Here is a 27,038-nt window from a genome sequence, read left to right as displayed (position 1 = left end):
TTAGCATTCAATATTATTTTGTATTTCAGGTATACAGCATAGTAGTTAGATTGTCATGTATTTTACAAAGTGTTCCCCCTGATATTTCCAGTATCCACCTGGCACCATATATAGTAATTATAATATTATTGACTATGTTTCCTATGTGTGACAAATGCTTTTATTTGATAGCAGTGTTCCTAGTAACTGTGAAGGGGTTGATTTTGTTTTATTGCATATACATATATGTGTTTAAATTCATAGTGATATTAGATTATAAACAAGTGCTTTTACTATTTAAACTTTTAGTTTCACATAAAAATATTCTAAACTTTTAAGCTAATTTTTTCCTCCATGACAGAATACTTAAATAGCAATGGATCTTTAACATTTGATCTGTGTTAAGACTCAAAAAAAATCTCTGTAGTCCTGTATGCTAGTGTTCTGTCATAGCTTTAGAGCAGTCTACAGCATCTGGTTCAACTGCTTTCTTTATGCTGTTCCTTTTCTCTCTTAATTCCTTTTTTTTTCTTTTGAGATGTGTCTTCCACAAAGATCCATCTTTCCTACTCAAATACAAGCACTTCAAAGGGGACTTTATTACCACATTGTCTTCTGTTTTTCCAACTATTCTCTCACACACCCAAAACAACGAATTTCTTTTACTGGGCATCTTCTTGGAACAGGTCTGGATCCCTGTATTATTACTTAATGATATCACTTTAAGCATGTCATTAACTTCCCTGGACCTCAGTTGTAAAATGAAGGACTCAGCTTCCTTAGATGACATTTAGGTCCCTTCTAGGTGTCACAATTCGCTACCCATAAGTTCTCTTTGTTAACCCTTAAGAGGTTTTCAGACATAAGATTCTGTACTTCTGAGAACTTACTATTCTAAGAAGTAGAACAGGCTGAAAACATGCTGATTTAAGTATAGGCTCAGTTCTTTTTCTAACTAGGATTGTGTCTTTGAGCCAGTCCTGTAATTTTCTTTGGCCTCGGGAAATTGAAGGTCTCTTCTAGCTTCCCAACATACATCACTAAGGGTTGTAAAACTAAGAATAATAACAGAAATAACTAATAATTATTAAACCTCCATATGTCAGAAAATGTAGTAGATACTTTACCAGATACCTAATTTAATCATTATAGCATACTTTTGAAGGTGGGTATTAGAGTAACACGGGTATCTTCAGGAGTGATAGATATATGGAGAGTTATGAAGAGATTCTTGGGGTGTGTTTTAATAGTGCATCTTTTATTTTTAAAAAATGAAATCAGAGGAAAGCCAGACCCTATTACCAAATGCCCCTTGGTATCATCATAAAAACATTAGACTGTGTTAGTATTCAGACTAAGTGGATCACTGTTTGGGTAATTGGATTACTCCAAAGGGAGAAGTTAAAACATCCTGGATCTTATCCAAAAGAAATTGAAGCATGGTTCAGATCAGGCCTGTCACTCCAGGACTGCCCCTCTTATGTCCAGTTTTTAAAATAAACTTTTAAGTGCAAAAGAATAAAAGATTCCAATTCACAGAATTAGAAAACTTAATAACTATTGAGTTTTTAATATTAAAGAAAAAACAAAGTATTTTTCCTGACACTGTAGCTTAGTTCTCTAATGCCTACTTGTGTCAAGTGCCACCTTCCCTTTTTTACCTTTAAGTCACAGAAATATACAAATTTAAATAGTTTTGTTCCTTTCACAGTAACAAAATTAGAAAGGATTTATAATTATGTGATAGTGTAAATTATATAAATGTGCAAAGCTCTCAGTAATTCAACATGTGAATTTAAATATCAGTATACTTAGTAGAATGAGATCTGGGCCAGTTTCTTTAAAGTTTTTATGATTGAACCATGTTCAATAATTAACATAATTCATTTATGTATTAGTATAATATATTGGTAGCTAAGATTTATAATATAACAAAGCATGTCACATTTATTATACTTAAGTCAGCACACTTTTACACTTTCAACAGTTGACTTAAATTCAGGTTGACATCTTAAGGTTTTCATCAGTTTAGTCTAAGTGCTTATTAGCATTTCATTGTCAAAGTTGAAGCTTATTTAGCTTTTTGAGAGCTGACAAAAGACCTCTGAATTGACAGTCACCTCCTAAATAGGACTTTTTTAAAGGCAATTGAAGAGTTTTTCAAATCAATACTCTGGAGACTATGTGCAACATTTACTGTAGCAAGTTTATTATACTTTAGAAGCAAAAAAAAAGAAAAATGAAGCAAACCAACAACAATAAAACCCTTAGAGCTTTTTAATGCAGTTTAACAATTTATCATTTTCCATGAGATAGCCTAGAAGCAGGGAAACCAATTAAATGAATAAGGATTTGCGTTTATTTCAAGAATAAGAATTTTTCCTTACAAGAATAAGGATTTCTTTTATTGCGCTTACAGCAATAAAAGAAAAAGATACTACTAATGATAGTACTTTTGAGAAATAAAATAAGAAGAAAATGAGAAAATCATGTAAATAAACTTTTGTAGAAATTCTAAAATTTGCATAGTTTTTTATTAAAGAGCCAAATCAGATCAGCATTTTCACTGCTGAAGCTTTATATATAGTAGAGACAACTGCAGAAATTTTGATTCAGTAGACTCAACATGAGGCCCTGACATAATATATTAGCCTTTCTATACACGTGTGGCAGAGGGCAGGGTGGGATGAGATCCTGTTGCACAGTAACTGTTATTAAATCAGTTTGATTCTCAAATTTTTTGGACTCAGGAGTCCCTAACACTTTAAAAATTGTTGGAGACCTCAAATAGCTTTTATTTATATGGATTATATCTATTGATAAATACTATATTGGAAATTAAAAATCATCATATATTCATTTCAAAATAATAAACCCATTACATGTTAATATTATTTAGTTTTTTATTAGTTATATACATTTGCATAAATATGTAGCATTATTAAGATAATATTTTATGAAACAAATTTAGTTAATAGAAGAGTGGCATTTTTTACTTTTCTGTAAATCTATATCTTAATACTAAGAAAATTAATACTAAGAATTGAATTTTCATAAATGCTTCTGCATTTGATCTGTGGTAATACGTTAATCTGGTTGAAGTATGTGAAGAAAATTTGACCTCATACAAATATGCATTTGGAAAAGAGAGGAGTATTTTGATAGCTTTTTCAGATAATTGTGGATATTTCTTTTATATCACACCAGAACTGGCTAAGTGGTAGTGCCCTAAAGGTAATTTGCAATATGGAATTTGAAACCCTATCAATTAGCATCTCTTATGTGGTTACACTAAAATCCAGTGGTCTATTGGAACTCTGAAAGAATCTTTCAACTATGCATGATTCTGTAACATCATGCATTAGTAATTTGGAAAATACTGGTTCAGTGAGTTACATAGATCTTCAAAACATTGACGTATTTCTTTATAGGATATTAAAAAATCACATTTGTCAATATCAACATTTGATCTCATCAGAAAAGTCATTTAATTGAAGCTTTCAAGTTTGAGGTAGCAGGTAAAAAAATGTCCAAAATTCTTATTTTCACTTGAAAGTTCAAATATTATCATTGACTCTCAGTTGTTTTCCACGAGGTGGCAGGTTCACTTCGTCCATTTTCTGAGAAAATGGCAAGTCTGAATAACCAAAATTTGTTAGTCTTCCAAGTGAAAAATGATATTCTGTGGAAGAAAGCAGCTAGCTCATCTAGCAACTCAATATTTTTCCTCAAGAAAACCATCCCTAAAAGGAACTGAGATATCTTTTACATCTTTTGGTATAAGGCTCTTTCTCTTTTGGAGAGTTTTTCAAATGTGGAGGTGTAAAAGTCTAAATTTAACATAATCTACAACAGGAAAAAAACAGAGGAGACAGAGCTTGGGGGAAAACACTGTCAAAATAAGCGACCCATGATAGCTAACTTAGTAGGCTATCGCTAATTAAAATCAGTACCACTGATATAAAATAATGCATTCAATTCTGTATATTGTGTCTCAAAGACTAGGTTCTTTTAAAAAGGGAAAAAGACAGAGAAACATTATTCAAATGATGTCATGGTTTGATATTTCCAAAAGAAAAACGTAATGAAAGCTTAAAAAAAATCTACAGCTGATCCTGCGGGAGGAGATATTTTAGGCAAGTTATTTTTTAACATCAAACTTCTTATTTTAATGCCTTCCTTATTAAGACATGCATTTGAAAATAGTCTCATCTTGCAATTTTATAACAAGTTATGGATTGGAGTTCTTAGGAAGTTACGAGTAAACTTAGAACTAGGTTTGCTAATGGTAGATAGTGCCGAAATCCCCTTTCCTCTAACATTTTCTTGCATCTCATCATTACAGATTGTTTTTATTCATAAATTTTCACGGCACTTTGTACTATTCCTCCAATAATAGTTGTTTTGGTCCTGCATATTAATTTAAGCCACATTGATTCACAATGTTTAGAATTGAAAACTGCAGTTTATGAAGCCCAGGCATCCTTTCCTTTGTCTTTCAGATGGCACCGGTTCTCCTAGCAGAACAAATGTTTTCAATTAACTATGTTGCTATGATACCTATGTTGTCTCTGACATGTGACATGAAAACATGTCACAGAATTTTTCTCTGACATGTTTTCAGTTCATAGTTGCATACATTTTGGTTATCAAATGAGGAAACAATGTTTAAAATGCCCTTCTTCCTTGCACCTCTGGTCAGCCTTTTTTTTTTTTTTTTTTTTTTGCATTAAGTCTATCCTAATAGTATTTTTAGGGAAGGGGGCTGGAATCACTCCGAAAGGCATTCATCTATGAATGTGAAGAATTCAGCAAGACATAACAAACTGTTCTATAGATTGGTGTGCTCATTCTTTCAAGATTTAGCATCTACTTTATCTTAGATGATAAGATAAATATGCTGATGATGACAGTAGTATAAACATCACCATCACCACTTATATTTGAGACCTGTGAGAGCTCTCTGCAAGCTAGATATTGAAAATACATGCTTTATGTACATTTCATACATTCTGTGTATGCTGTCTCATTTCATCTCCTCAGCCACCCTTTGAGATAGGTACTATCATTGTTCCAATTTACAAATGAAGAAACTGAAACTTTTTCTATGACCCCATAACTAGTAAGTGGAGCTGATATTCTTTTACAGATAGTCTTTACTCAAGTGGCAAGCTTTTAATCACTTAACTAGAGATAACACTAAACTTCAGTTAAAATTTTTTTTAATTGTTTTTAACTCTTTATGGAAGGGGTGATTAAACAGATTGAGGAAGGTTTGTAAACAGCAGTTCTCTGTCTGCATTGTTTCTGATAAAAGATCAGTATAAGGTGGCCAGCACACTACCCTGGGGTTTGGGCATTTGAAGGCTTTTGAAGGCACTTGCATATCTGAAGAAGAGAGAGAGATCTGGGATGGAGAGATGTATAGGAGTCACCTGTTATAGTCTCAGAAGGGCCATGAGAAGAGGAAGCCACTTGGAAGGAGGGCATGGGCATAGATTTCATGAATAAATTCAACCTTTGTTAGAAAATGTGACTATTAGGAGTAAAATAGGATAGAAAAAATCCATTACCTATCTAACACTTATCCCAAATATAATTAATTCTTTAAATATATGTATTTTTTTAATATCTGGTCCTTGTGAAAATAGCATAAGGCCCTATTCTCTGCTATATGCCACAACTTTTCTAATACCTAGTACATGGTACATACTAAATAAAATATTTATTGAATGAAAACTCTTTAGGAGAGCCTTGTATATACATATGGTCCCCAACTTATTTTGATTCAACTTACCAATTTTTTGACCTTATGATGGCATGAAAATGATACCCATTCAACCATTTCAGTACAGTATTCAGTACATGAGATAGTCAACACTTTTTTATAAAAGAGGGTTTTTTTGTTATATTATTTTGCCTAACTGTAGGCTAATGTAAGTGTTCAAGCACAATTAGAGTAGGCTAGGGTAGGCTAGGCTAAGTAAGCTCTGATGTTCAGTAGGTTATGTATACTAAATGCATTTCAGCTGACAGTATTTTCAATTGATGATGCGTTTATCAGGACATAACCCCATTGTAAGTCAAGGAGCAGCTGTATATACTTTGATATTTCCATATTTCCTTTTATTGAATTTGTGAGTATTTATTCTTAGGCCACATGTCCAGAACCCAAAATCCTTATTTTGTTATACTATATTACTTTAAAGATAAAATATATCCTCATTATGTAATTACTCCTGCATTTGCCATTCTGGAATCTCTGTTATAAATATAAGACTTAGTTAATTGTTTACTCATGAGATTGGACTGGCTTTTACCTTGTAAATTATGTATGTCTGTTTGGTGAATTTTAATGGGAAGCTTAATTACGTATTTCTACCGACAGCTTAATTAGTTGCTCAAGAGACTACTCTCTCAACTCATTGGTTTGGAGGGTAGTTTTGTTGATTTGTTTTTACTGAAGGAACAGGAAAAGCTAGAGCAAAAACAAAAACAGAAAAAGGCATCCAGATCAGTAACTCTCCTTAAAGCCCTGGTAGAGAGTTGACAAAGGATCTGCATATATCTAAGTAAGAGCAACATATCACTTTACCCCCTGTCATCGAAATAATGAAAAAGGCTTTCTAAAATGCCAGAAATTAATTACTGAGGCTGACCTTACCTCTCTGTATGTTGTAAACCATCTGTCAGGCTTAGAACTGGATTGGGGGCGGTCGTTTTCAGTTGTAAACTTTTTTGCCTGATGATGGATCTGGGTCTTCGAGGCCCTGGCTCTTACGTAAGGCAAGAGCCAGTCTTGTCACATGTTGAGTGATCGTGTGCCAAGGTCCCAGGGAAGCACAGAGGAGTGGATAGAGGATAAGGGGTGAAGTCAGGAGGCCTTCGTTCCCATCGTGGCTCCTTTGCTTACTGATTTATCTGCCTCTGAGCACATGTCTTAATAAACTGCTGAATCTTCTTTCTGAAAAATAGAAATGGGGGATACAATGTGTTAAAGAGCTTTGTAGAATCTAAAATTCTGCATAAGTGCTACTGATTTGGGTGCAGCGTAAGACCTGGGCTAGTTGTTTTTGTTGTTGTTGTTTTTTAACCAAATAGGAGGAAGAATTCAGTAAGGTTCTTGTGAAGTAGGACAAGAACAGGATTATTAAGGCAGTTACCTCACAGGTTCCTTCTTGCTGTGCAGTGAGGTGATAGAATCAGGCTTACTGCTGGACGAGCCCTCAGTCACCCAAGCCTGGTTTCTGGAACCTAGATTTTACATTTCCTGCTGCTCAGCAGGGATCCTTAAACCTAAAGATAAATATGACACAGTGTCCTAGAGCATCAATTTTACTCAGTAGTAATTGACTGAATATATTTTTGTATTAAACATTTTTGCATGCACACATCATGGGGAGTTTGGGGAGCCACACCTGGGTCCCTGCACACCCTGTTCACCATCAGGTGCTCTTGGGGACATTTTGGTGGAAAGGGTAGTAAAACGCTAGCCTAAGCGGGCCAGATAGCCTTAAATAGCATTTGACTTTATCAACCTAAGATCTTCAATTGCTCCTTAAATTATCTCCCATCAATCTATCCTTTGTGCAAGAAACCAGCAGGGTGAACCCCTCTCAATATATTAAAATGTCACTGAATTATCCTTTAATCTTTTCTTCTTCCTCCTCACAGGAAGTTGATTGCAGTCTGACTTTCTGTATCTTCTTTTTAATATTCTATTTGTGGACCTAGTCAAGATATACCTCAAATTGCTCTTAAGATGTCAAGTTCCATATGGGACATAGTATATATACTATGAATCTAATTATCTCTTATGTGAAGGAGAGCATTCAAGTTAGAGGTTATTAATGTTTTCTCTTAATTTCATTAGGATCCTTTGAACTAACAGAAATTTCATGAAATGAAATACTATGGACATGTTATGAAAAGTTTATTTTAGAGAATGCCCAGATGCAAGTATTTTATTTTTTTAACATCATTATCTTGATGTAAGCCATGTGGTATAGCAGCGTCATTACAAAGAATAGACAAGTTCATGTCTGGCAGTGAGGTGAACTATTAACACATCTATGAGTTATGTTTGTGCTTAACACTTCTTCTCAGGGTAATTGTGTATAAACATGTTAAATCTTTTATTTTTGTGCCATTATTGGCATTTTCAAGTAATAAAAATAGGCATTCAAAAGTGTGTTTGAACTTTACAAATATACTTCATACCCTCAGTCAACATTTATCTTGAGGCTTAAAATGAATGTTAAAAGAAATTATAATTGGAATATTCTAATAAAACTACACATATAAGAAGTAAGCTTGTATAATTTATGTTTAAGAAAATCAGTAACAGTTTCCTTTGAAAACCCAAATCACATAGATTTCATCCCAGCCCAATAAATGGAAGTCACTAAAGAAAACTGAAAATATAGTTCCTAGCTTTTATTCTGATACACTGTCTTGCCTCTGTTAAATTGGTGATTGTAAAATGTTCACTGGTCTACAGTAATTTGAAATAATCTCACATGGCAGTTTAAAATCTGAAGATACTCCTAATAATGTCAATCTGAGTTATGCTTTTTTATTGGGTTGGCCAATAAGTCCATTACGTTTTTTTCCATACAATGGCTCTAGTAGTGCTTAGTTGCCTTTAACTTCATTCAAAACAATTTTGTTAGATTGTATTGTGACAGCTGTTATATCAGTGTGCATTTTTTTAAAAACTTATCAAAATTGGTGAATCTTTGTGCAACCATTTTAATATTGAAGATGGAAGAAGACACTACATTTTTGGGCATGTTATGCTTTATTGTTTCAAGAAAGGTAAAAATGCAACTGAAATGCAAAAAAAGGTTTGTGCAGTATATGGAGGAGGTGTGACTGTGACTGACTGAATGTGTCAAAGTCGTTTGCAAAGTATCTTGGTACTATAGACCAAATAATGCTTTGCTGTGGGGCTGGCTTGTACATTGTACATTCACTATACATCTGTTTAGCAGCACCCCGGCCTCTATCCACTAGAAGCCAATAGTGGGAGATAGCTAACATACTCAAACATCCAAGTCAATAAAGTGCTTGGTGACGATAAAAAATGTTTCTTTTATTTTACAGAAAAAACTAAACAGACTTTTTGGCCAACCTAATAGTTGTATTCCCTATGTATACTACAGCTAAAAGCTTTTTGAAACGATGAAAACATTTATGATGTAAGAATTTCACACTGGATTTTAAGTCCTTAATTGTTGAAGTGTTAGAGCTCTTTTGATTTCACCTCCTTTATTGTTATACAAAAATAATGTTCCTTTAAGTCTCTCAGGTAATAGGTATCAAAAATTTGGGTAAAACAGAAGCCAAAATGTTAATGGCACATTTCTCTAAGGATCCCCTTAAGTTCACTTAGGGGGCAAACATGAGACGTTCCTGTAGAGGCCAATTTCAGCTTTTCATCAGGAAGAAACAAGAATGTTACTGTCAGCACACAACCATCACTGCCAGCGGCCAAAAGCTGGAGAGGGTGAGGCTAGAATATTTTATTATGTAATTTTATATATATTACACATATATATAACTTGTTACATAATTCAGGACAGAAAAACATCTACCATTTATTTTATTATATCCTAGTATGTAAATTGTTGTCAGTACATCAGGGCTATAATCTAGTATTCTTTAAGAACTTATAAATGAAAAAAATAAGACTGTCTTGTGAATTAACTTTAAGATTACCACCTGACATAAGGCAAGCAAAGATATGAAAAATATAGTAAAGAGACACTGGGAAAAAGGAGATTTAAAGATGTAGAAGTTGCTTATGTCCATCTAAATAAGCACTGACTTAAAATGGACATGAGTATTTTAGTTCATTGGCAAGGCTATTCTAACTGTAGAAGATTCAACAGATGTCTTAACTCTATGCATTAAATATTCAGTTCATGAAACCCACTCCATTTGTTCTGATTCCATTCTTATCAGCATCCTAATTTTTTTTGTTTCCAGTGTAGGTGTTCTACCAAAAAAGGAACCGATGGTCACCCACTTTGTATCTCATATTTTAGTATAAAATAGACAACTGTCATTTTCCTTTTACCTATCAGTTTTATGATCTTGATGTTATAATTTTAGTCTCCCTTTGAGAAATAGATATGATCTCCTCGGGCTGACAATGAAGTTTCCAAGCCTGCAAGACTGAGTACTAGACAAGACTCCACACACAGTAAACTAGCCAGAGCTAACCTGCGGAGACTCACTGGAGATAGCCAAGCTGGCCTTTCCCCCGTTAGCACACCAATCTCTGTGTCCTTGTGTGCTGAATACGAACCTTTCTTTCTGCTTCTGAATTAAAATGTAGAGAATACTGTGGAATTCATTCGGTCCCGTTGGGACTTAGAAAAGCCAGGGGCTTGGCTGCTGTCAGTCAGAACCAGGCTTGGAAACCGGGTTGTGTGCCACTTCACCCTCTCCTCTCTGGGCCCGGCGCCCCTTGTGCGGAGCACAGGAAGCTCCCTCAAAACTGCCACTTGGAGGACTGATCATCCTGTTGTTTCTTGAAGGACAGTAACGCAGGGCTGTACTTTTCTGTTTGCATTGTTTTCAAATGTCTTATGTTTCTAAGGGGACATGTTAAAGTATGCAGTTTGGTAGTGTCTACAGTGTAATTTAAATTTATTATGCACTGAAATGAAGGCATTGACATGCCTTATTGCTATCTGTTTACATGGATATTAAGTTAATGCTAGATGAGCTATGTAATGAAGACTGAGTTAGGAATTATGATGTGATCGGTGCCAGTAGCATAAAAATTTAGAGTCTGGCAAGATGTAAGAGCTTCTCTGCAACATAAAAAGTTATTGATCTCCATATAACTTAAGGAATTTATAGAGTTCTGTATAGAAGTCTCTGATATTTGTCTTAAAATGCATGTGGAAATTTTTGATTAAATGATGATTCTGGTAGATACTATAAATTCAAATATAAGCAGTACTGAAATGGCTAGTGATCTGAGGGATGCTAGAAAATAAATGGTCCAGAAATGTAGTCAAATGATAGGTAGCCTTTCAAAATTGCATTTTAACTGTAGATAGTGTGAGAAGCAGGATGGTCTAGAGGAAAGACACAGACTTGAAGTCATGTAGACCAGCAGTCAAATCCTATTCTCACCACATACTAGTTGACCTTGGGCAAGATACTTAATCTCCCTGAGCTGCTGCTGCTTCATTGTTCTGGTGAACATACGGAAGTGATGCCAGTGTCAAGGATGGCCCAAGTCTAAGGCCAAAGATTCCCAGCCAAAACAGAAAGCTAAGTACTGGTGGTGGTTCCAGCAAGAATGGTTTTGTAGGATATGTGCCCCGCCCTGCCACCCAATTAAGCCATTTCCTTCTATTTTATAGAACCAGAGTATGAGGGGACTGTGTCCCAAACACCTTGGGTTTATCTCTTCCTCTCATTAAAAGGTAGCAGAAACAGCTGCAGGCTTTGAAGACAACGCAGGCACATGCACACAGATGAATTCAGATCTTCCTGACTGTGACCTTGAGCAAGTGACTCTGAGCATTTCATCATCCATAAAATGTCCATTTTACAACATACTTCCAGAATTGTTGTGATTAATAAATAGGACAACAGTGTGAAACATTAAACATTGTACCTGAACTCTTGACAAAGACAGATAACCTCCCTTTCCTTTCCACCTTCCACCGCCATGTCAACCCTGCTCCCTCAATTAACATCCATGTCATTTTATGCCTTTTAAAAGATAGGATTTGAACTAAAATTTGGTAGAAAATGTAATGTAAAGGGAAGGGTGGAGTTTCCAGTCATGTTTGTATGGTGTAAACCAAAAGTAGATACAAACTCCTGGAGGGCAGAAACCTTTGTCTTACACTACACAGCGTACCCTACAGCAAATAATTGGTACAGCACACTCATAATACTATTATTTAGTGAGTGTTTACTGTCTTCATAATCTTTTCCTCTTTTAAGTTTCATCCTCTATAAACTGCCCAGTAACGTGTTAGGTATGATTATCCATAGTGTGTAGATGAGGTAACCAAGGCACCAAATAAATCTCCCAAGGTCAGGTTTAAAACCTAAATGTCTCTGATTTCAAATCCCATCTTTTTTATTATCACATACTGCTTCCCTCCAATAAAATAGTTGCCTTCATTTGGTTTTATTCTTTTAACCAAATATTTTTGAAGCTTTATTTATATATAAGCTTCTGTGTTAGATTCAAGGTTTACATTAAAATGTGTAAAACAATTCTATATAAACAGCTACACAGGTTAACTGTGATATGAGATTCAGTGTGATATGTCTCAATTAATAAACAAGTAAAAGACTCTGAGGTTCACAAAAGGGTGAGATCATATCTAATTGGTACAAATCATCAAAGGCTTCATGGAGGAGGGGGTGTTTGAATGAAGGCTAAAAGGCTGCATTGTCTACTGCATGTACTATGTGTTTAACTTGAAATCTAGAGATCTTAGTTGCTATTGCTTTTCTTACCATCCACTGTTACTTGTTGCTTGCTCTGTCTTGCCATCTATTACTGCTCTTCAAAATTGAAGAGAAACCACCTTGAATACATCAAAGAGAAGAAAACAACTACCCTCAGACCCAGTTCCCCCTCAGTTGGGTAGATATAGAACAGTGTTCAAGAGCCCAGCTCTCATCTACTGTCTGCTGCTAGCTGTGCAGTTTTGGGAAGTTAACTTCTGTAGACTTTAGTTCTTTCAGCTATAAAACGAGGATAAAATATATGTCTCATAGACATTTTTCAGTGGATTTAATAGATTCTATATGTAAAGTGTTCAACAAGGTGCCTGGAACATAAATACTTACATATTTTGCCATGTACAATGCACACTTTTTTGCCCAGGTTTTTGAGGGGAAAATAAGGCTGCGCATCATTATACATGAAACACCTTGTATCTGTTCTTGTATTTTGTAATTATTATATAAAATTTCTTGTACCATAATATGTTCAAAAATAAACGCTAAAATTCCTTTATAATACAAAAAGCAAGTATCTAAATATAAGTAAATAACTGAATTAAAAATTAAAACAAAAGATTTTTTCCCTGGAAGTTTGGGCCAAAAAATGTGGGTGTGCATTATACACGGCAGAATATGGTAATAATAAATGATAATAATAATTTATAGGTGATGTGACTCTCTAAGTAGATAGATATGGAGATATATATACATACATATATGCAGCTATATATATAATAATATAATTGTCTGGAACATCAGAACATCAATATTGGTTCTGAATTTGAGTGAGCAGCTCTTATGACTTGAGAGCTCTTCGGCAAAATTAATGCAGAAATGCAGTTGCAGTTACTGAAGGCACAATATGTGACTACACCCCAGCCATTTGATAGTAGCTAAGAACTTTCGTACCTGAGCAGTTTTCTAACCCCTTACTACCCCAGGTAGCTGCCCAAGTTGTAGTTAATCCAGTATTTCTTTTTTAAAAAATTTAATTTATTGGGGTGACATTGGTTAACAAAATTATACAGGCTTCAGGTGCACACTGTTACAACACATCATCTGTGCACTGTATTGTATGTTTACCACCCCAAGTCCAGTCTCCTCCCGTCACCATTTATCCCCCCATACTCTCCTCCACCCAGCAGTCACTGCACTGTTATCCACGTCCGTGAGGGTTTTTTTCCCCTTTTTTGCTTGATCCCCCCAGCCCCTCAACAGTTATCAGCCTGCTCTCTATGAGTCTGTCTCTTTCCCGATGACTCTACCATTAATATTCCTATGTTTGGTTGAATTTTAGTTACTACAGCTGAAATACTTGGGGATGATCTATAATAAAATCCCTGGATTAGAAATACTCAGAAAAAGGAAAAAGAAATAAAGAGCTACCTGGGTTATATGAATGTGATTGTTTTCTTTAACTTAAATATTGTGTTAAACATAGTTGGAGAAAAAAATTACTGTTAAATTTGTCTTTAGAGCCCCTTTTTATTGGTGTCTACTGAGAATCAGGTAACTTCACTTTAGGTTGTACGTGACTAAAGTGTTGGTCGGCCTTTATATTTTTAGTCATCACATGACCATCTAGGTCTAAGCTGAAGAGTAATTTAAGTTAGGCAAGGAAAATTCTTTCCATTGTATTTCCTCTTGAAACGGGAGCATTTTTTTCTCATATCAATGAATATAAATTTATGGAAATGAAGTATCTATAGATGTAAATATTAACTTCTATAAATAACTTAGAAAATTTTTAAAAGAATAAACCACTTCAAAAGAAGGGACTATAGACTCAAGTAAATGAAAAATTGGGGGTTGTTGAGAAAATCGGTTATTCAGTATTTCCAATATTTAACATGGTTCAAGGACCTCTTCATGCCCTAATTAAATGAGAATCTGCACTGGGCACATACCCCCTACAGATTATGAAAGCTGGGATAAATTGTTTAGACTAAGCAAATGGACTGAATTCATTTAAATATATAGTTGTAGATTCTTTAATACAGTGTAATATTAGAATCATAATGGATTAAAATTAATAACTACATTATGAGGAAACAGATGGGAGACATTTAGGGAACCAATATGAGAAAACAAGCTTCCTATTGCGCCTTAGTAACAAGTATAGATGTTGCTCTTAAACAAAGGTGGGTTTGAGTTTATTACCCAGCCATCCCACTTTCTTTTTAAAAAAAAATATTTCCAAAAAACTTTTTAATACTTTAGTCTTAGTTTTTTTAATTTATTTTTAATTATAGTTGACATACTATATTAGTTTCAGCTATACAACAATGATTCAACATTTATATACCTCATGAAATGATCACAACTAAGTTTAGTAACCACCTCTCACCATACAGCACTATAACGATGTTACTGACTGTATTTCCTGTGCTGTACTTTTCATCCCATGACTTATTTTACAACTAGAAGTTTGTACTTCTTAATCCCTTTCCCCTTGTTTTTACATCTTCCCACCACCATCTGCTTTTGCAACCATCAGTTTCTTCTCTGTATTTATGAGTCTATTTCTGTTTCATTTTATTCTTTTTTTTTTAGATTCCACATATAAGTGAAATTGTATGGTATTTGTCTTGTCTGTCTGACGTATTTCACTTAGCATAAAACTCTATGTCCATCCATGTTGTCGCAAATGGTAAGATTTCATTCTTTTTAATGGCTGAGCAATATCCCATTGTACATATACATATACCTACATACACACACACCCCAAATCTTCTTTATCCATTCATCTACCAGTGTACACCTAGATTGTTTCCATATCTTGGCTATTACAAACAATGCTGCAGTGAACATAGGGGTGCATATGTCTCTTTGAATTACTGTTTTCATTTTCTTCAGATAACTACCCAGAAGTGGAATTGCTGAGTCACACAATAGTTCTGTTTTTAATTTGTTGAGGAACCTCCATACCGCTTTCCACAGTAGTTGCACTAGTTTACAGTCCCACTGACAGTGCACAAGGGTTGCCTTTTCTCCACATCCTCACCAAGACATGTGTTGTCTTTTGATAATGGCCATTCTGACATGTGTGACGTGATATCTCATTGTGGTTTTGATCTGCATTTTGCTGTTGATTAGTGATGTTGAGCATCTTTTTATGTATCTGTTGGCCAACTCTTTGTCTCTGGAAAAATGTCTGTTCAGGTCATCTGCTCATTTTTTTAATTGGATTAGTTTTTTGATGATGAGTTGTACAGAAATTAAAACATATTTTGGATATTCTTTATCGGAGATATCATTTGCAAATATCTTCTCCCACTCAGTAGGTCGCCTTTTCATTTTGTTGATGATTTCTTTCACTGTACAAAACCTTTTTAGTCCAATGTAGTGTCATTTATTTTTGCTTTTGTTGCATTGGTCTGAGGAGACATTAAAAAAAATATTGCTAAGACCGATGTCAAAAAGTTGACTATGTTTTCTTCTAGGAATTTTATGGTCTGAGGCCTTACAGTTAAGTCTTCAATCCATTTTGAGTTTATTTTTGTATATAATGTAAGAAAGTGGTCTTTTTTTTTTTGCATGTATCTGTCCAGTTTTCCCAACAACAATTTTTGAAGAGACTGTCTTTTCCCCATTGTATATTCTCACCTCCATTGTCATAGATTAATTGACAATATAAGCATGGGTTTATTTCCAGGCTCTCGATTCTGTTTCATTGACCTATGTGTCTGTTTTTTGTGCTCATATCAAACTGTTTTGATTACTTTAGCTTTGTGTATATTGAAATCAGGGAGCATGGTACATCCACTTTTGTTCTTCTTTCTCAAAACTGCTTTGACTATTCAGGGTCTTCCGTGCCTCCATCTAAGTTTTAGGATTGTATGTTCTGGTTCTGTGAAAAATGTCATTGGTAACCTGATAGGGATTGCATTGACTCTATAGATTGCTTTGGGTAGTATGGACATTTTAACAATATTAATTCTTTCAATCCATGAGCACCCTAGCACCCCCCCTTTCTACATCAACAAGCTTCCAAGGGTCCTTACTGTAAGCACAGCTGTACTACTTGCGGAACATGTGTATATGAGGAATTATTCCCAACCTGCTCCCACTATGACCTGGCTTTGAGCTCTTTGAATAATGAATGTTGAGACTAAGAATTAAAATATAGTTAAGTCTATTTAAGTATAGATGAAAAACAAAATGACTCATAGTAGGGAGACAAAACTGACCATAATGAGTGTTAGGAGTATCATATGCATGCTCTTTATTTTACTTGAAAATGGTATGAAACCTAGTTAAATTCCTTTTCTTTTTAATCAAAATGCTTATCAGCTTTTGCTAACCTTTAAAGAAATTTGGTTTTAGTTAACTAACCTCAGTCCATATGCACAAAGTATAGATCAGCCTTTTATAATGTACCTGGCAGTGGTGCATTCTTTTTAAAACCAGGTGCTGCATGTTAATTTGCCTTTGCTTTTAATAGGTAACAATGTGTTCCATTTCATAATGATGCATGACTCATTCATTGCTCATTGTCTTCCCACTGTGGGTTTTCTTTTTTTCCTTGAGCCAGCAAGAAAATCTTACATGAGAGGAGGGAGAAACAGAGACAGAGTTGAGGAATACAGTACTTAAATACTGTTGCTTGATTTTCATTGGTTATCTCCTTTCTTACTGTGACCAGTCTAATCCAGCCTTCCTTGTCAAATCCCTCCCCTCCCCCCAGCCTCTGCTAGGGGCTGCACAGGGTGTCTGTCGTTAGAAACTGATTGCAGGCAGTATGTAGGCATCTTTCATTCAGAATGGATGTTAATATATTCAGTAGAGAAGAAAGCTTTTAGAAATGTATCATTTGTCAAAATTGGATGGCTTTTAAAAAGGGATAAAGAGATGCTGAATGTTTTGTATGTTAGCATCGACTATTTCTGTTCAGACTTAAGTTTTCAGAAGCTTAAATAGAGAGCCCTTTTAAAAAAAAAAAGAAGAAGAAAGAATTTTTCTGGCTAGTCGACCTCTTTTTAAGAAGTGCTTCATCATCCTCCTCCACCTCTGTGATGTTTCTCTGCAGCTCTCTGTAGGGTAGGGTTCTGTGCTGGCTGGCAGAATGCTCATTTGTTAGCTGAACAGAGTTCATCGACAGACATAGATCAATATAGATTTTATTCTTTCCTGTGAATTCCAAAAATGCCATCCAAAGAGTCTTGGTCGGGTAGGAAAACTAATAAAGCTTCAGTTCACAAATCAAAACAAGAGGGCCGTCAGCAAGATTTATTGATAGCAGCCTTGGGAATGAAACTGGGTTCTCAAAAGTCGTCTGTGACAATCTGGCAACCTCTGAAACTCTTTGCTTATTCGCAGTTGACATCACTTGTTAGAAGAGCAACTCTGAAAGAAAATGAACAAATTCCAAAATACGAAAAGGTTCACAATTTCAAGGTAAGAATATTTTTTAACCTTTTCTTATAAGAAAGGAAATGTATGTTCCTTGAAATATACAATATTAAAGGAGTATCTGCTGATGTCTTTTTAAAACTAGGATGACTAGACTAAAATGTTCTTGCTATTTAAGGAATGAAGATGTTTTAAGCAGAATGCAGCTAATAGAATCCACCCTCATTTTCTCTAATGCTGATTTAGTGTTCTGTTTAATTAGAGTATTTCAATGGTAAAAATATTGATTGTTACTTGAAAGGTCTCATTTAAAAATTTTGGTGTTATTTTTATTTGTGATGTAAATATGTCTAACTATCTTTTTCGGGTATTATGTGAGAGGATTAGATCTGATCTCTGTTAGTTTCTGGTGAAAAGCTTTGGATGTAAGAGTCATGTGCTGTTGCATCTGGATTGAGCAGATGGTCTGCATTTCCCTTCGTTTCTGTCTTTTCTCCTCCGTTAATGAGTTGACCATGATGAAAGGAGACTGGCTACCATGGGAATGTCGATGCTGCTGACACTAGCAGCTTCTCTTCAGCTTCAAGTATTTGTTTTCACCTTGTGTGTGTGGTTTTAAATTATTATGTTACTGTGTTTTACCAACTATACTTTAATCATCTTTCATCAAAATGATATGTGTGCTGATTGAAGCTGTGTGTAGATCTTGCCTGTATTTATAGCATTCGAAGTTCTGTTTTTTGCAACCCAATTCAAAGAACATACAACGTGGGGTCATGCATGAGACCCAGTTACACTTAATGAGTGAAAGGAGGCACTGGCATTTCCTTAGCAACTTCCCAGTAGTTAAACAACTTTATGATGAAGTTCCTGAGACATGAATATTTTTAGTTTAGACAAAATGTGTCATTAGTTTTTATATTGGGGATATCTAGTTTCAAAAGATGATAAAGCTGGGAGCCCTTTTCTTCCATTTGTTTATTAATTTATTTAACATTTATCCAACAGATAGAATGCATCAGGCTCTGTAGTAGGAAATTTTATTCCAAATTTACCATTCATCCTGATTTTTAACCCAAGCATTTCACTCAAATGCTAAATACAAAGTCCTTAATATGTTGTTTTTTTCCATAGTAAAGGGTAGATTTTTATGATATTCAGGTAATTCTGAGATAAAAAATGAATTCTGAAATGTATGGACTATGTAAAGACTGCTAATATTTCAGGGTAAACCAAACAGCATTTTCTTCTCCCTCTTTAATCTTAAGGCCTTACCTTTCAACCAGTAGTATCCAGTCTCACCCACATCTTCCATTTATGAATCTAAACAACACATACAGGTTACTAGGCCTCGGTTTCTTCCTGCATGATATACGACTTGTTCTTACAGGATTTTTATCAGGAAAATGATCCCAAATAAATCCTTTTGCAAACACAAAGTTTATATGCTTATTAGGTCACAGAAATACCATTTAGGTTCCTAATGAAGAAACTAAGCACACTGTTTAGAAATGGCTGAGATTTTAAAATACACCTTCAAAGATGTGCCCTCTAGTGTGTCAGCAGGAACAGATTGACCTAGTAAAGGTGCCATTTTACTGCTAAGTCAAGTTCCTTATACATGCTTTCCATCAATATTGATTAAAAGTAAATAATAGGTCTTTTCAAGGATTTGCATAAACAAGCATATATTCTATATTTTTTTTTGTTCTATTTCCAGTAATTTCTCCATTTTAATCCAGTACATGGCTCTAATGAGGAAATTGTGTACAGCTAGAAAGTGCTGACTCTGGGGCTGATTGTGACTTTTAGCTTGGTACCCAAACTGTTTTAGAGATGTTTGTCTTCTTTTTTAAAAAAGCACATTAAAAAGTAACTCTTCTTCCTTTTCTGAAGCTAAAATATTAAAACCAGCTTCGACATACTGTTTTTGGTTTTTTGTTTTTTTTTTAAGGTATGCTAAAGAAAGCTTGTGTTAGTGAATTGCATTTACATATGTTTTAGAATTGCTAATAAGGTCAGAAGTTTCAGAATTTGACTCTTTCCATTGAAATTACTCTTTGTTATTTAAAAAATGTTTCTGTGGGGTGGCATTATTTTTTTTTTAAGAGAGAGAAAGGGAGGGGGGTCCTACTTGGCTCCCAAGAACATCCCCAAAAGAATTCAGACTCTGTGGCGCAAGCAGTTCTCTCCCACACAAATGTTCACTTAGAAGGTCACTGCTGTGATATGTAAGTATATACAGTTCAGAGATTTATTGTGGGAAAAACCCTGAGCATTTACATAATAATTGTTCACATGACCTAGCCATTGACCATTTTCTATGTTGGTAAAAGTGTGTTCTGCCCAACCACAAGCCCACTCACCAAACCCTCATTTCAATGTGGTTTTCTTTTTTGTTTCTTGAACTGCCTTGTTATGTAACGTTGCTCTGTGGTGTTGAACAGCTGCCAAATTTTATTTCAGAGTGAAGCCAAGAGTGTCTTATACCTTGGTAAAAGCATTCACCAAGGTGAAATCCAAAAAAAAAAGAAAGAAAAAGAAATCAACTGGGCCTAACTCCAGACAGGTGTTTTGGGGTTTTTTTTAAGGTTTTTTTTTTAGAAGGTGAAAAACAAAACAAAACAAGAAGGCTTCCCATTTTGTTGTGTTACATAATATGGTCTTTTTTTCCTATTGTTACGTATAAGGATTTAATGAAGAATTGATCACAAGAAAGATCACTGTCTCTCTTGGGGGTCAGGGCATCATTTTAAAAATAAATATACCACTTTTTAAAAAGAAAATTAATCTCTATGTTGTTAACATAACTTAGAAAATAATTTTGACTGTCTCCTGGATCAACCTCTCATTTTAAGAACTGTTCCCATCCTAACTTGAGAAGGAGAGAGCGAGCTAATTTCTGGAGCAGACTTTAAACTAAGCAAAAACCCTCTGATATTAGAAGTGAGACACGGGCACCACCCCACCCCCGGCACTGAGTACCTCCCACGTGTGAGGCTCTCGGGACAGAATAACTAAGTCCCAGCCTCTGCCCTCAGGAGCTTTCTTATTATTTCTGTGACCTTGGCAGATTGCTTCATCTCTCTAAACCTCTGGTTCTACATCAGAAAAAAAATTGAGTTCTCGGTAGCCACTATTTTTGTTATTACATATTACCCCTAAATGGATTTTTTTTTTTCTGTATCCATACCAAGACTGTTTTTCTTGCCCAGTTACAGAGGTCATGATGCAGCTGAGAAGCCTGGCATGACTGTGGGGGCCAAAGAAAGTTCTGGCTTCTTTCTTAGCTCCCAGGCAGCCTTAGTTACATAAGAGCAGTTGCATTTTCATGCAGCACGGAGTACAGTATAATCCTCTGCATTTCTTTTATACCCTCCAAGTGAAAGTATTCAGTGTTTCATTTGCTATGTTTAGTTCAGATAGTTCTATAAAATAAAATCAAGTTTACATATAATAATAAGAACAACAGAAACCTGGCTACTTAGGCAAATTAAACAGTTAAAAAGAAAACAACATTAAGAATTTTAGTAGTAGATACTTTAAAATATGAGTTTAGTGAGTAGATACTTAAAATATTGCTTAAGATTGTCTTGAAATGGTAACTGGTTGATTTTAGAGTTTCAAGTACTTGCCTTTTACACATAAATGAAAGATGTAACATATTAATAGATTTAATGCTGCCAAGATAATATGAAAGCAAAGAATCCTGAAATGTGAATTGATACTGCAATTAAAACACTATAAGCTGAAACTTGTAATATTTAGTAAAATTACTGATTCAAGACCTATTGGGATAAAGCAGTAATAGTGAACCTATCAGTCCTGGCTGACAGACCAGGCCTTCTGCACTCAATAAGCTGATGGGAAGGAATGGCCAGCTTTCCTACTGGGGATACAGACCAATCCAAGCCCTATGGTCTTCATTTGATTCATATTTGAGAATTAATACAAAATGAACCAACAAATAAATATAGATGTGTAATATGAAATTTGGAGTTAAACTATGTGATCTTTAAGTTCTCTTACTGCTGTAAAATTCTCTGAATTATATTGAGAAACATTTAATTTGTTAATATATTCTGTTTTCCATTATTAAAATTTTAGTATGCCCTATATAGACAAATTTGAACATATTAGCTTTTAATAAGAATAAAAATAAACTATATATGAAAGACTATTTTTTTAAAACTTGTTATATTAAGAGTCAGTGAAATGTCATTTTCAGGGATTGAACCTCCCACGTCCCCTGCTTCTCTTCTCTCTCCATTCTTCCTTCACCTGTCCCCACGTCTAGCATTAATAAAATACCATGCAGAAGCTCAAGAAGCCTCTGTTGAATGACTAATAAATGTGCACACAGCATGACATGGGGACCTTAGTGGTTGTGGTGGTAGTTGTTATTTTGAAACCACTTCTTATGGCAGCTGGAAATTTCAACACAAGAGTAGATTTTTCTCATCTTAAGACCTCTGTTGTTACAAATGGGCTTTCTAAAAATCAAATTCATGTGAGTTTAAAGGAAATAAAACCCCAAATACCATGTTATCTTATACATGACAAGAGTATATGTATTCACATTTTAAGTGCTTAGAAATTTGAATATTGTTTTGAATTAACAGTAATATAAAATAAATTAAATGCAGTATGACGAACTGGAAAAGGCAACCTGGGATGTCACATTATTAAGCTTCCGCTATAATGTAACTCATCATTGCTTCTATATATACGAACATGGAGTATCTAAAATTAACATTTTAAAGGAATAATGTTTTTCTCCAAATATGTATATTATACATATATATGTATGTATATGTGTGTGTGCACACACACACAATTCCTGATTATGTGGGTGACTTGCAAGAAAAGATAAAAATAAAGATGAGTGTGGAGCATGGATTATTTCTGCCTAGGGCAGTGAGACTCGTAGAGGGCTGCTGAAGAGAGGGTAGATTGGACAAGATCATGTGAAGTCCCTGTAGGCATCGTGTTTCTATTGCTGCCTGGTAGAATACCTATCAGGTACTGTGGAAGCCAAAACCAGTGAACACACTCTACTCTGCTTTTTACTCCTGCCCCTGCTGGTGCTGAGGAGAACAGCAGAGACTCAGCATGCACCTCCATCCAGACCTCCATCCAGACCTCCATACTTCCCTCGGCGCTGTGGCCCTCTTGATCTCAGCCCTGTCTATCATCCCATGGCTTGGAATTCTGGCTGGGGAAATGGTTATGACACCTCAAATGCATATCTAGATCATTAAGGTCATTGGAAAGGTTACTGCCTGCCAGTAAGACAGAAAGAATCATTTCACAAGATTCTTTCTAGTTGGCACATAGTTGGCTTATACTTCTTCATGGACATTTTATGGGACTGGAGAATTTAAAATGCTATACTTAACTCAAGAGAAACCGATGATTTTATAGACTGGAAGAATAATGCTAATATGGTCATTCTTCCCAAAGAGATCTACAGAATCAGTGCAATTTTTATCAAAATACCAATGACACTCTTAATAGAAATAGAAAAGATAGTCCTAAAATTCATATGGAACCACAAAGGACCCCAAATAACCAAAGCAGTGTTAAGCAAGAAGAGAAGAACTAAGCTAGAGACATCACACTTCCTGGTTTCAAAATATATTACAAAGCTATAGTAATCAAAACAGTATTAAAACAGACATATAGACCAATGGAACAGAATAAAAACCCAGGAAAAAAAATCCATGCATCTACAGTCAACTGATCTTCAACAAGAGCGCCAAAAACAGTAAATGGGGAAATGATAGTCTACTCAAGAAATGATGTTGGGAAAACTGTATATACACATGCAAAAGAATAAAACTGGTTCCTTACAGCATATAAAAAAAATCAACTCAAAAATGGATTAAAGACTTAAATATAAGACCTGGAGCCCAAAAACTACTAGAAGAAAACATAGGAAGAAAGTTTATTGACATTGGTCTGGGCAGTGGGTTTTTGGATGACACTAAAGCACAGGCAACAAAAGCAAAAAAAGACAAGTGGGATTTCATCAAACTAAAAAGCTTCTGTACAACAAAGGAGACAGTCAACAGAGTGAAAGGCAACCTATGGAATAGGAGAAAATATATGCAAAGCATATATCTAATAAGGGGTAATATCCAAAATATGTAAGGAACTCATACAATTCAATAGCAAAAGACAACCAAGTAATCCAATTTTAAAATGGACAAAGGCCTTGGATAGACATTGCTCAAAAGAAGACTATACAAATTGCCAACAGATGTGTGAAAAGTTGCTCAACCTCACTAGTCATCAAGAAAATGTAAGTGGAAACCACAATGAGATGGTACCTCACACTTGTTAAAATGACTATTATCAAAAAGACAAAAGATAACCAGTGTTCATGAGGATGTGGAGAAAAGGGAACCCTTGCATACTGTTGATGCAAATGTAAATTGGTATAGCAATTAAGAAAAACAGTATGGAGGTTCCTCAAAGAAATTAAAAATAAGACTACCTTGTGATCCAGCAATGGGTTGCCTTTTAATTCTGCTGATTGTTTCCTTTGCTATGCAGAAGATATATCATTACATGGAGTCTACATGTCTTTTTTTGCTGTTGTTGCTTTAAAATTTGGGGAGATATTTGGAAGTTTGTCTTTCTTACTTGGAGGCTATTAGTGGAATTTATTGGGTGTCCTGTTTCTTTTGTAGAATTAAAAAATATTAGAAGTTTAAATTTGGGGAGAAAATTACAAATTAGTCTTTCTCATTAGGAGGCTGTTAGTGGAACACAGTAAGTGTACTATTTCTTTTATGTAATTAAAAACCAAATAATTTTTTTTAAACCCAAACCTGAGGCCAACCTTTGAAATTAAGATGCAGACCTGACACTCCTAAACACCGTAAGAAAGACCCTGGAGCTCTCTTGCAGCAGAACCTGTCTGGTTTTCTTACTCCCAACCAATACCTTCATTTGAGACCCCCTGGGAGACAACTACACGTAATGTGGCGTTCATTCTTTCCCACAGCTATGTCCATCCTATTGACCTGGTGTTTTAGGAAATTTGGTAATTCTAAAATTTATACCAAAGTAGAGAACTGGCCTGGCATGTGATTCCCAACATGGTAACAACAAGTTAAGGATGTACACCCGTAGGAAGAACACATAATTTTTTAAAGTTACTTCTTCCAAAATCCTGCTCTCTTAATACTTTAGTTTATGTGTCCACATAATAATCTAAACCCCAAGGATTGGCTTCTTCCCACATTTGGAATATGTGGGTACTTTAAAGGCAACTTTTATAGTCACTTGTATCACATAGCCATTCTCCCCAATTTAACTAAGGATTAAGTCATAATTTTATCCTGTTTATTTTTTCAATTAATAGGAGAGGTACATATGTAATATTTTATATCTCTGTTTTTCAAAACCGTGTTTAATTAACAAATTATACTGTCATACTTCATCTTCTTCGTGACCCACTATGTCAGCTTTCCTCAGAGGACAAAGAGTCTTATGTAGGAATGAGGCCTCCTATGACTTTAATAAGATTGTCAAAGCATGTGCCTAAAGAAGATGTACATGTCATAATATCTTACCTCAGTTATTGTCTGTCTGGTCAAGTTCTGTTATGTCAGTACACTTATTAGCACCGTTAGTCATCATTCATTATTTGTATACAGTAGTACATGGCACAAAAATATAATTGCCTTCATCTGGGAGCCCAAAGGGCAGAGAGTAGAGACGTGTATACAGCAAAGGGAGTAGAATAAAGGTTTAAGGAAGATATATTTAAGTAAAGAGAATACATGCAAATATTGATTTTTATTTCTTAAATATTTTACCACAGTAATGCTAGCATCTGGGAAACTACCACAAATTATATTTCTGATAAATACCAAAAGCGCCAATAGTTTTCTTTCCCCCCGAGGTTTACTCCTCTTATATTATCTTAAGATTGCAAAATAGGAAAGCTAGTAGAGGAGGAAGAAATAGCCCAGCAGTGTGACACTTCTGAAGAATATTATCAACTACTTATTTTCTATATTTTGATAGTTTCTGAGGAGCAAAAAGAAAACTTAGGTGTGTTTTTTAAAGTGTAATCCAGATGTAAAAATTAAAAAGAAAATAATATATCCATTTTTAGGTCATGGGAACCAGAACCTTTTTGTCATATTAAGTGATGTCCTCCACTCTGTTGTGTTAGAGATGATGTTTTGGCTGTCAACATGATTGGATTTGCCCAAGTCAGGCCTAAAATGTCAGGTTCACTCTTTCTCTTTTGTAAAACTCCCTTCGTTTGGAGTTCCAGCTCTTACACGTGCCACACCCCAGTCAGTGCTTGCGGCTCTGCCTCACAAGCTTGGATAATACCCTCGTTCATAAAGAGTAGGTCCTTCTCTAGAAATCATGTGATTTTGCTTTGATGGTTGCTATGATAGCTTATTACTCCAAAATTGTATCACATTGCTTCAGTGTGTCTTTTTTAAAAATCCATTTGGAACCCATGAGTGATATTTATACCATTTGTTGGAACAGACAGGTGACTTTCCATTTCGGGTGTCAGAACGTCCAGCTCACACACTCTTAAGGCAAAAAAAGGGAAATTATTGGCTCACATAGTAGGAAAAGTATGGTGTTAGTTGACCCAGTAGCTTAAAAATGCCACCAGAGCTCTGTCTCCAAGCTCTGCTTTCATTTTTAGACGACTCCTGGTGACAAGGTGGCTGGCAGAGGCTTCATCCCTGTCCATTCTCCGATTCTAGTCGGCTGCAGTAAGAGACTGAGCAAAGGGTCTGGGCCTGCAGCCAGTCACCCAGTTAGCTTATATGCCCTTCGCCAAACCAGAAGCTCTGGTTTGAGGAGAACAGGATGTGTTTATTGGCTTAGGTCTAGGTCACATACTGTCCCCTGGAGCTGGGGATGGGGTCAGTTCCATACTGTTCACATAGATAGGGGACTGTTATCCAAAAACAAGACATTTATTCCATGTAGCTAAAAAATAAGAAATGACCACTACATTAAATGACAAATGAAATCACCAATTACAAGGTCCTGCTATACAACCTATGGAGCACAACAATGTTAATGTAACACTTTGCTGGGAGAGATGTGCTTGTAGAGCATAGTGACAAAAGAATTCTAAAGCAGTTCAGCCTATATAAGGGACATTGAGAATTTCTGATTAAGTTAATATTCTTTTACACATGTAGAAACTGAAGCCCAGAGAA

General features: G+C 35.2%; 1 protein-coding gene across 1 annotated transcript in view; it reads left to right on the top strand.

Moving 5' to 3' along the window:
* CHN1 (chimerin 1) overlaps window positions 1-27,038 on the top strand; it is a 163,717-nt gene that overhangs the window by 101,567 nt on the left and 35,112 nt on the right. Inside the window, exon 7 of the mRNA XM_054562313.1 lies at window positions 17,791-17,868. Within this exon, the coding sequence (XP_054418288.1) occupies window positions 17,791-17,868 (78 nt within the window). The remainder of the gene's footprint in view (window positions 1-17,790; window positions 17,869-27,038) is intronic.

Source organism: Pteronotus mesoamericanus, unplaced genomic scaffold (genome assembly GCF_021234165.1).
Source record: "Pteronotus mesoamericanus isolate MK-2021 breed Mesoamerican mustached bat unplaced genomic scaffold, CSHL_Meso_final scaffold_651, whole genome shotgun sequence".
In the NCBI taxonomy this organism is placed as follows: domain Eukaryota; kingdom Metazoa; phylum Chordata; class Mammalia; order Chiroptera; family Mormoopidae; genus Pteronotus; species Pteronotus mesoamericanus.
Note: the sequence above shows the minus strand (reverse complement) of the source record. Positions and strands in the feature narration are given on the sequence as shown.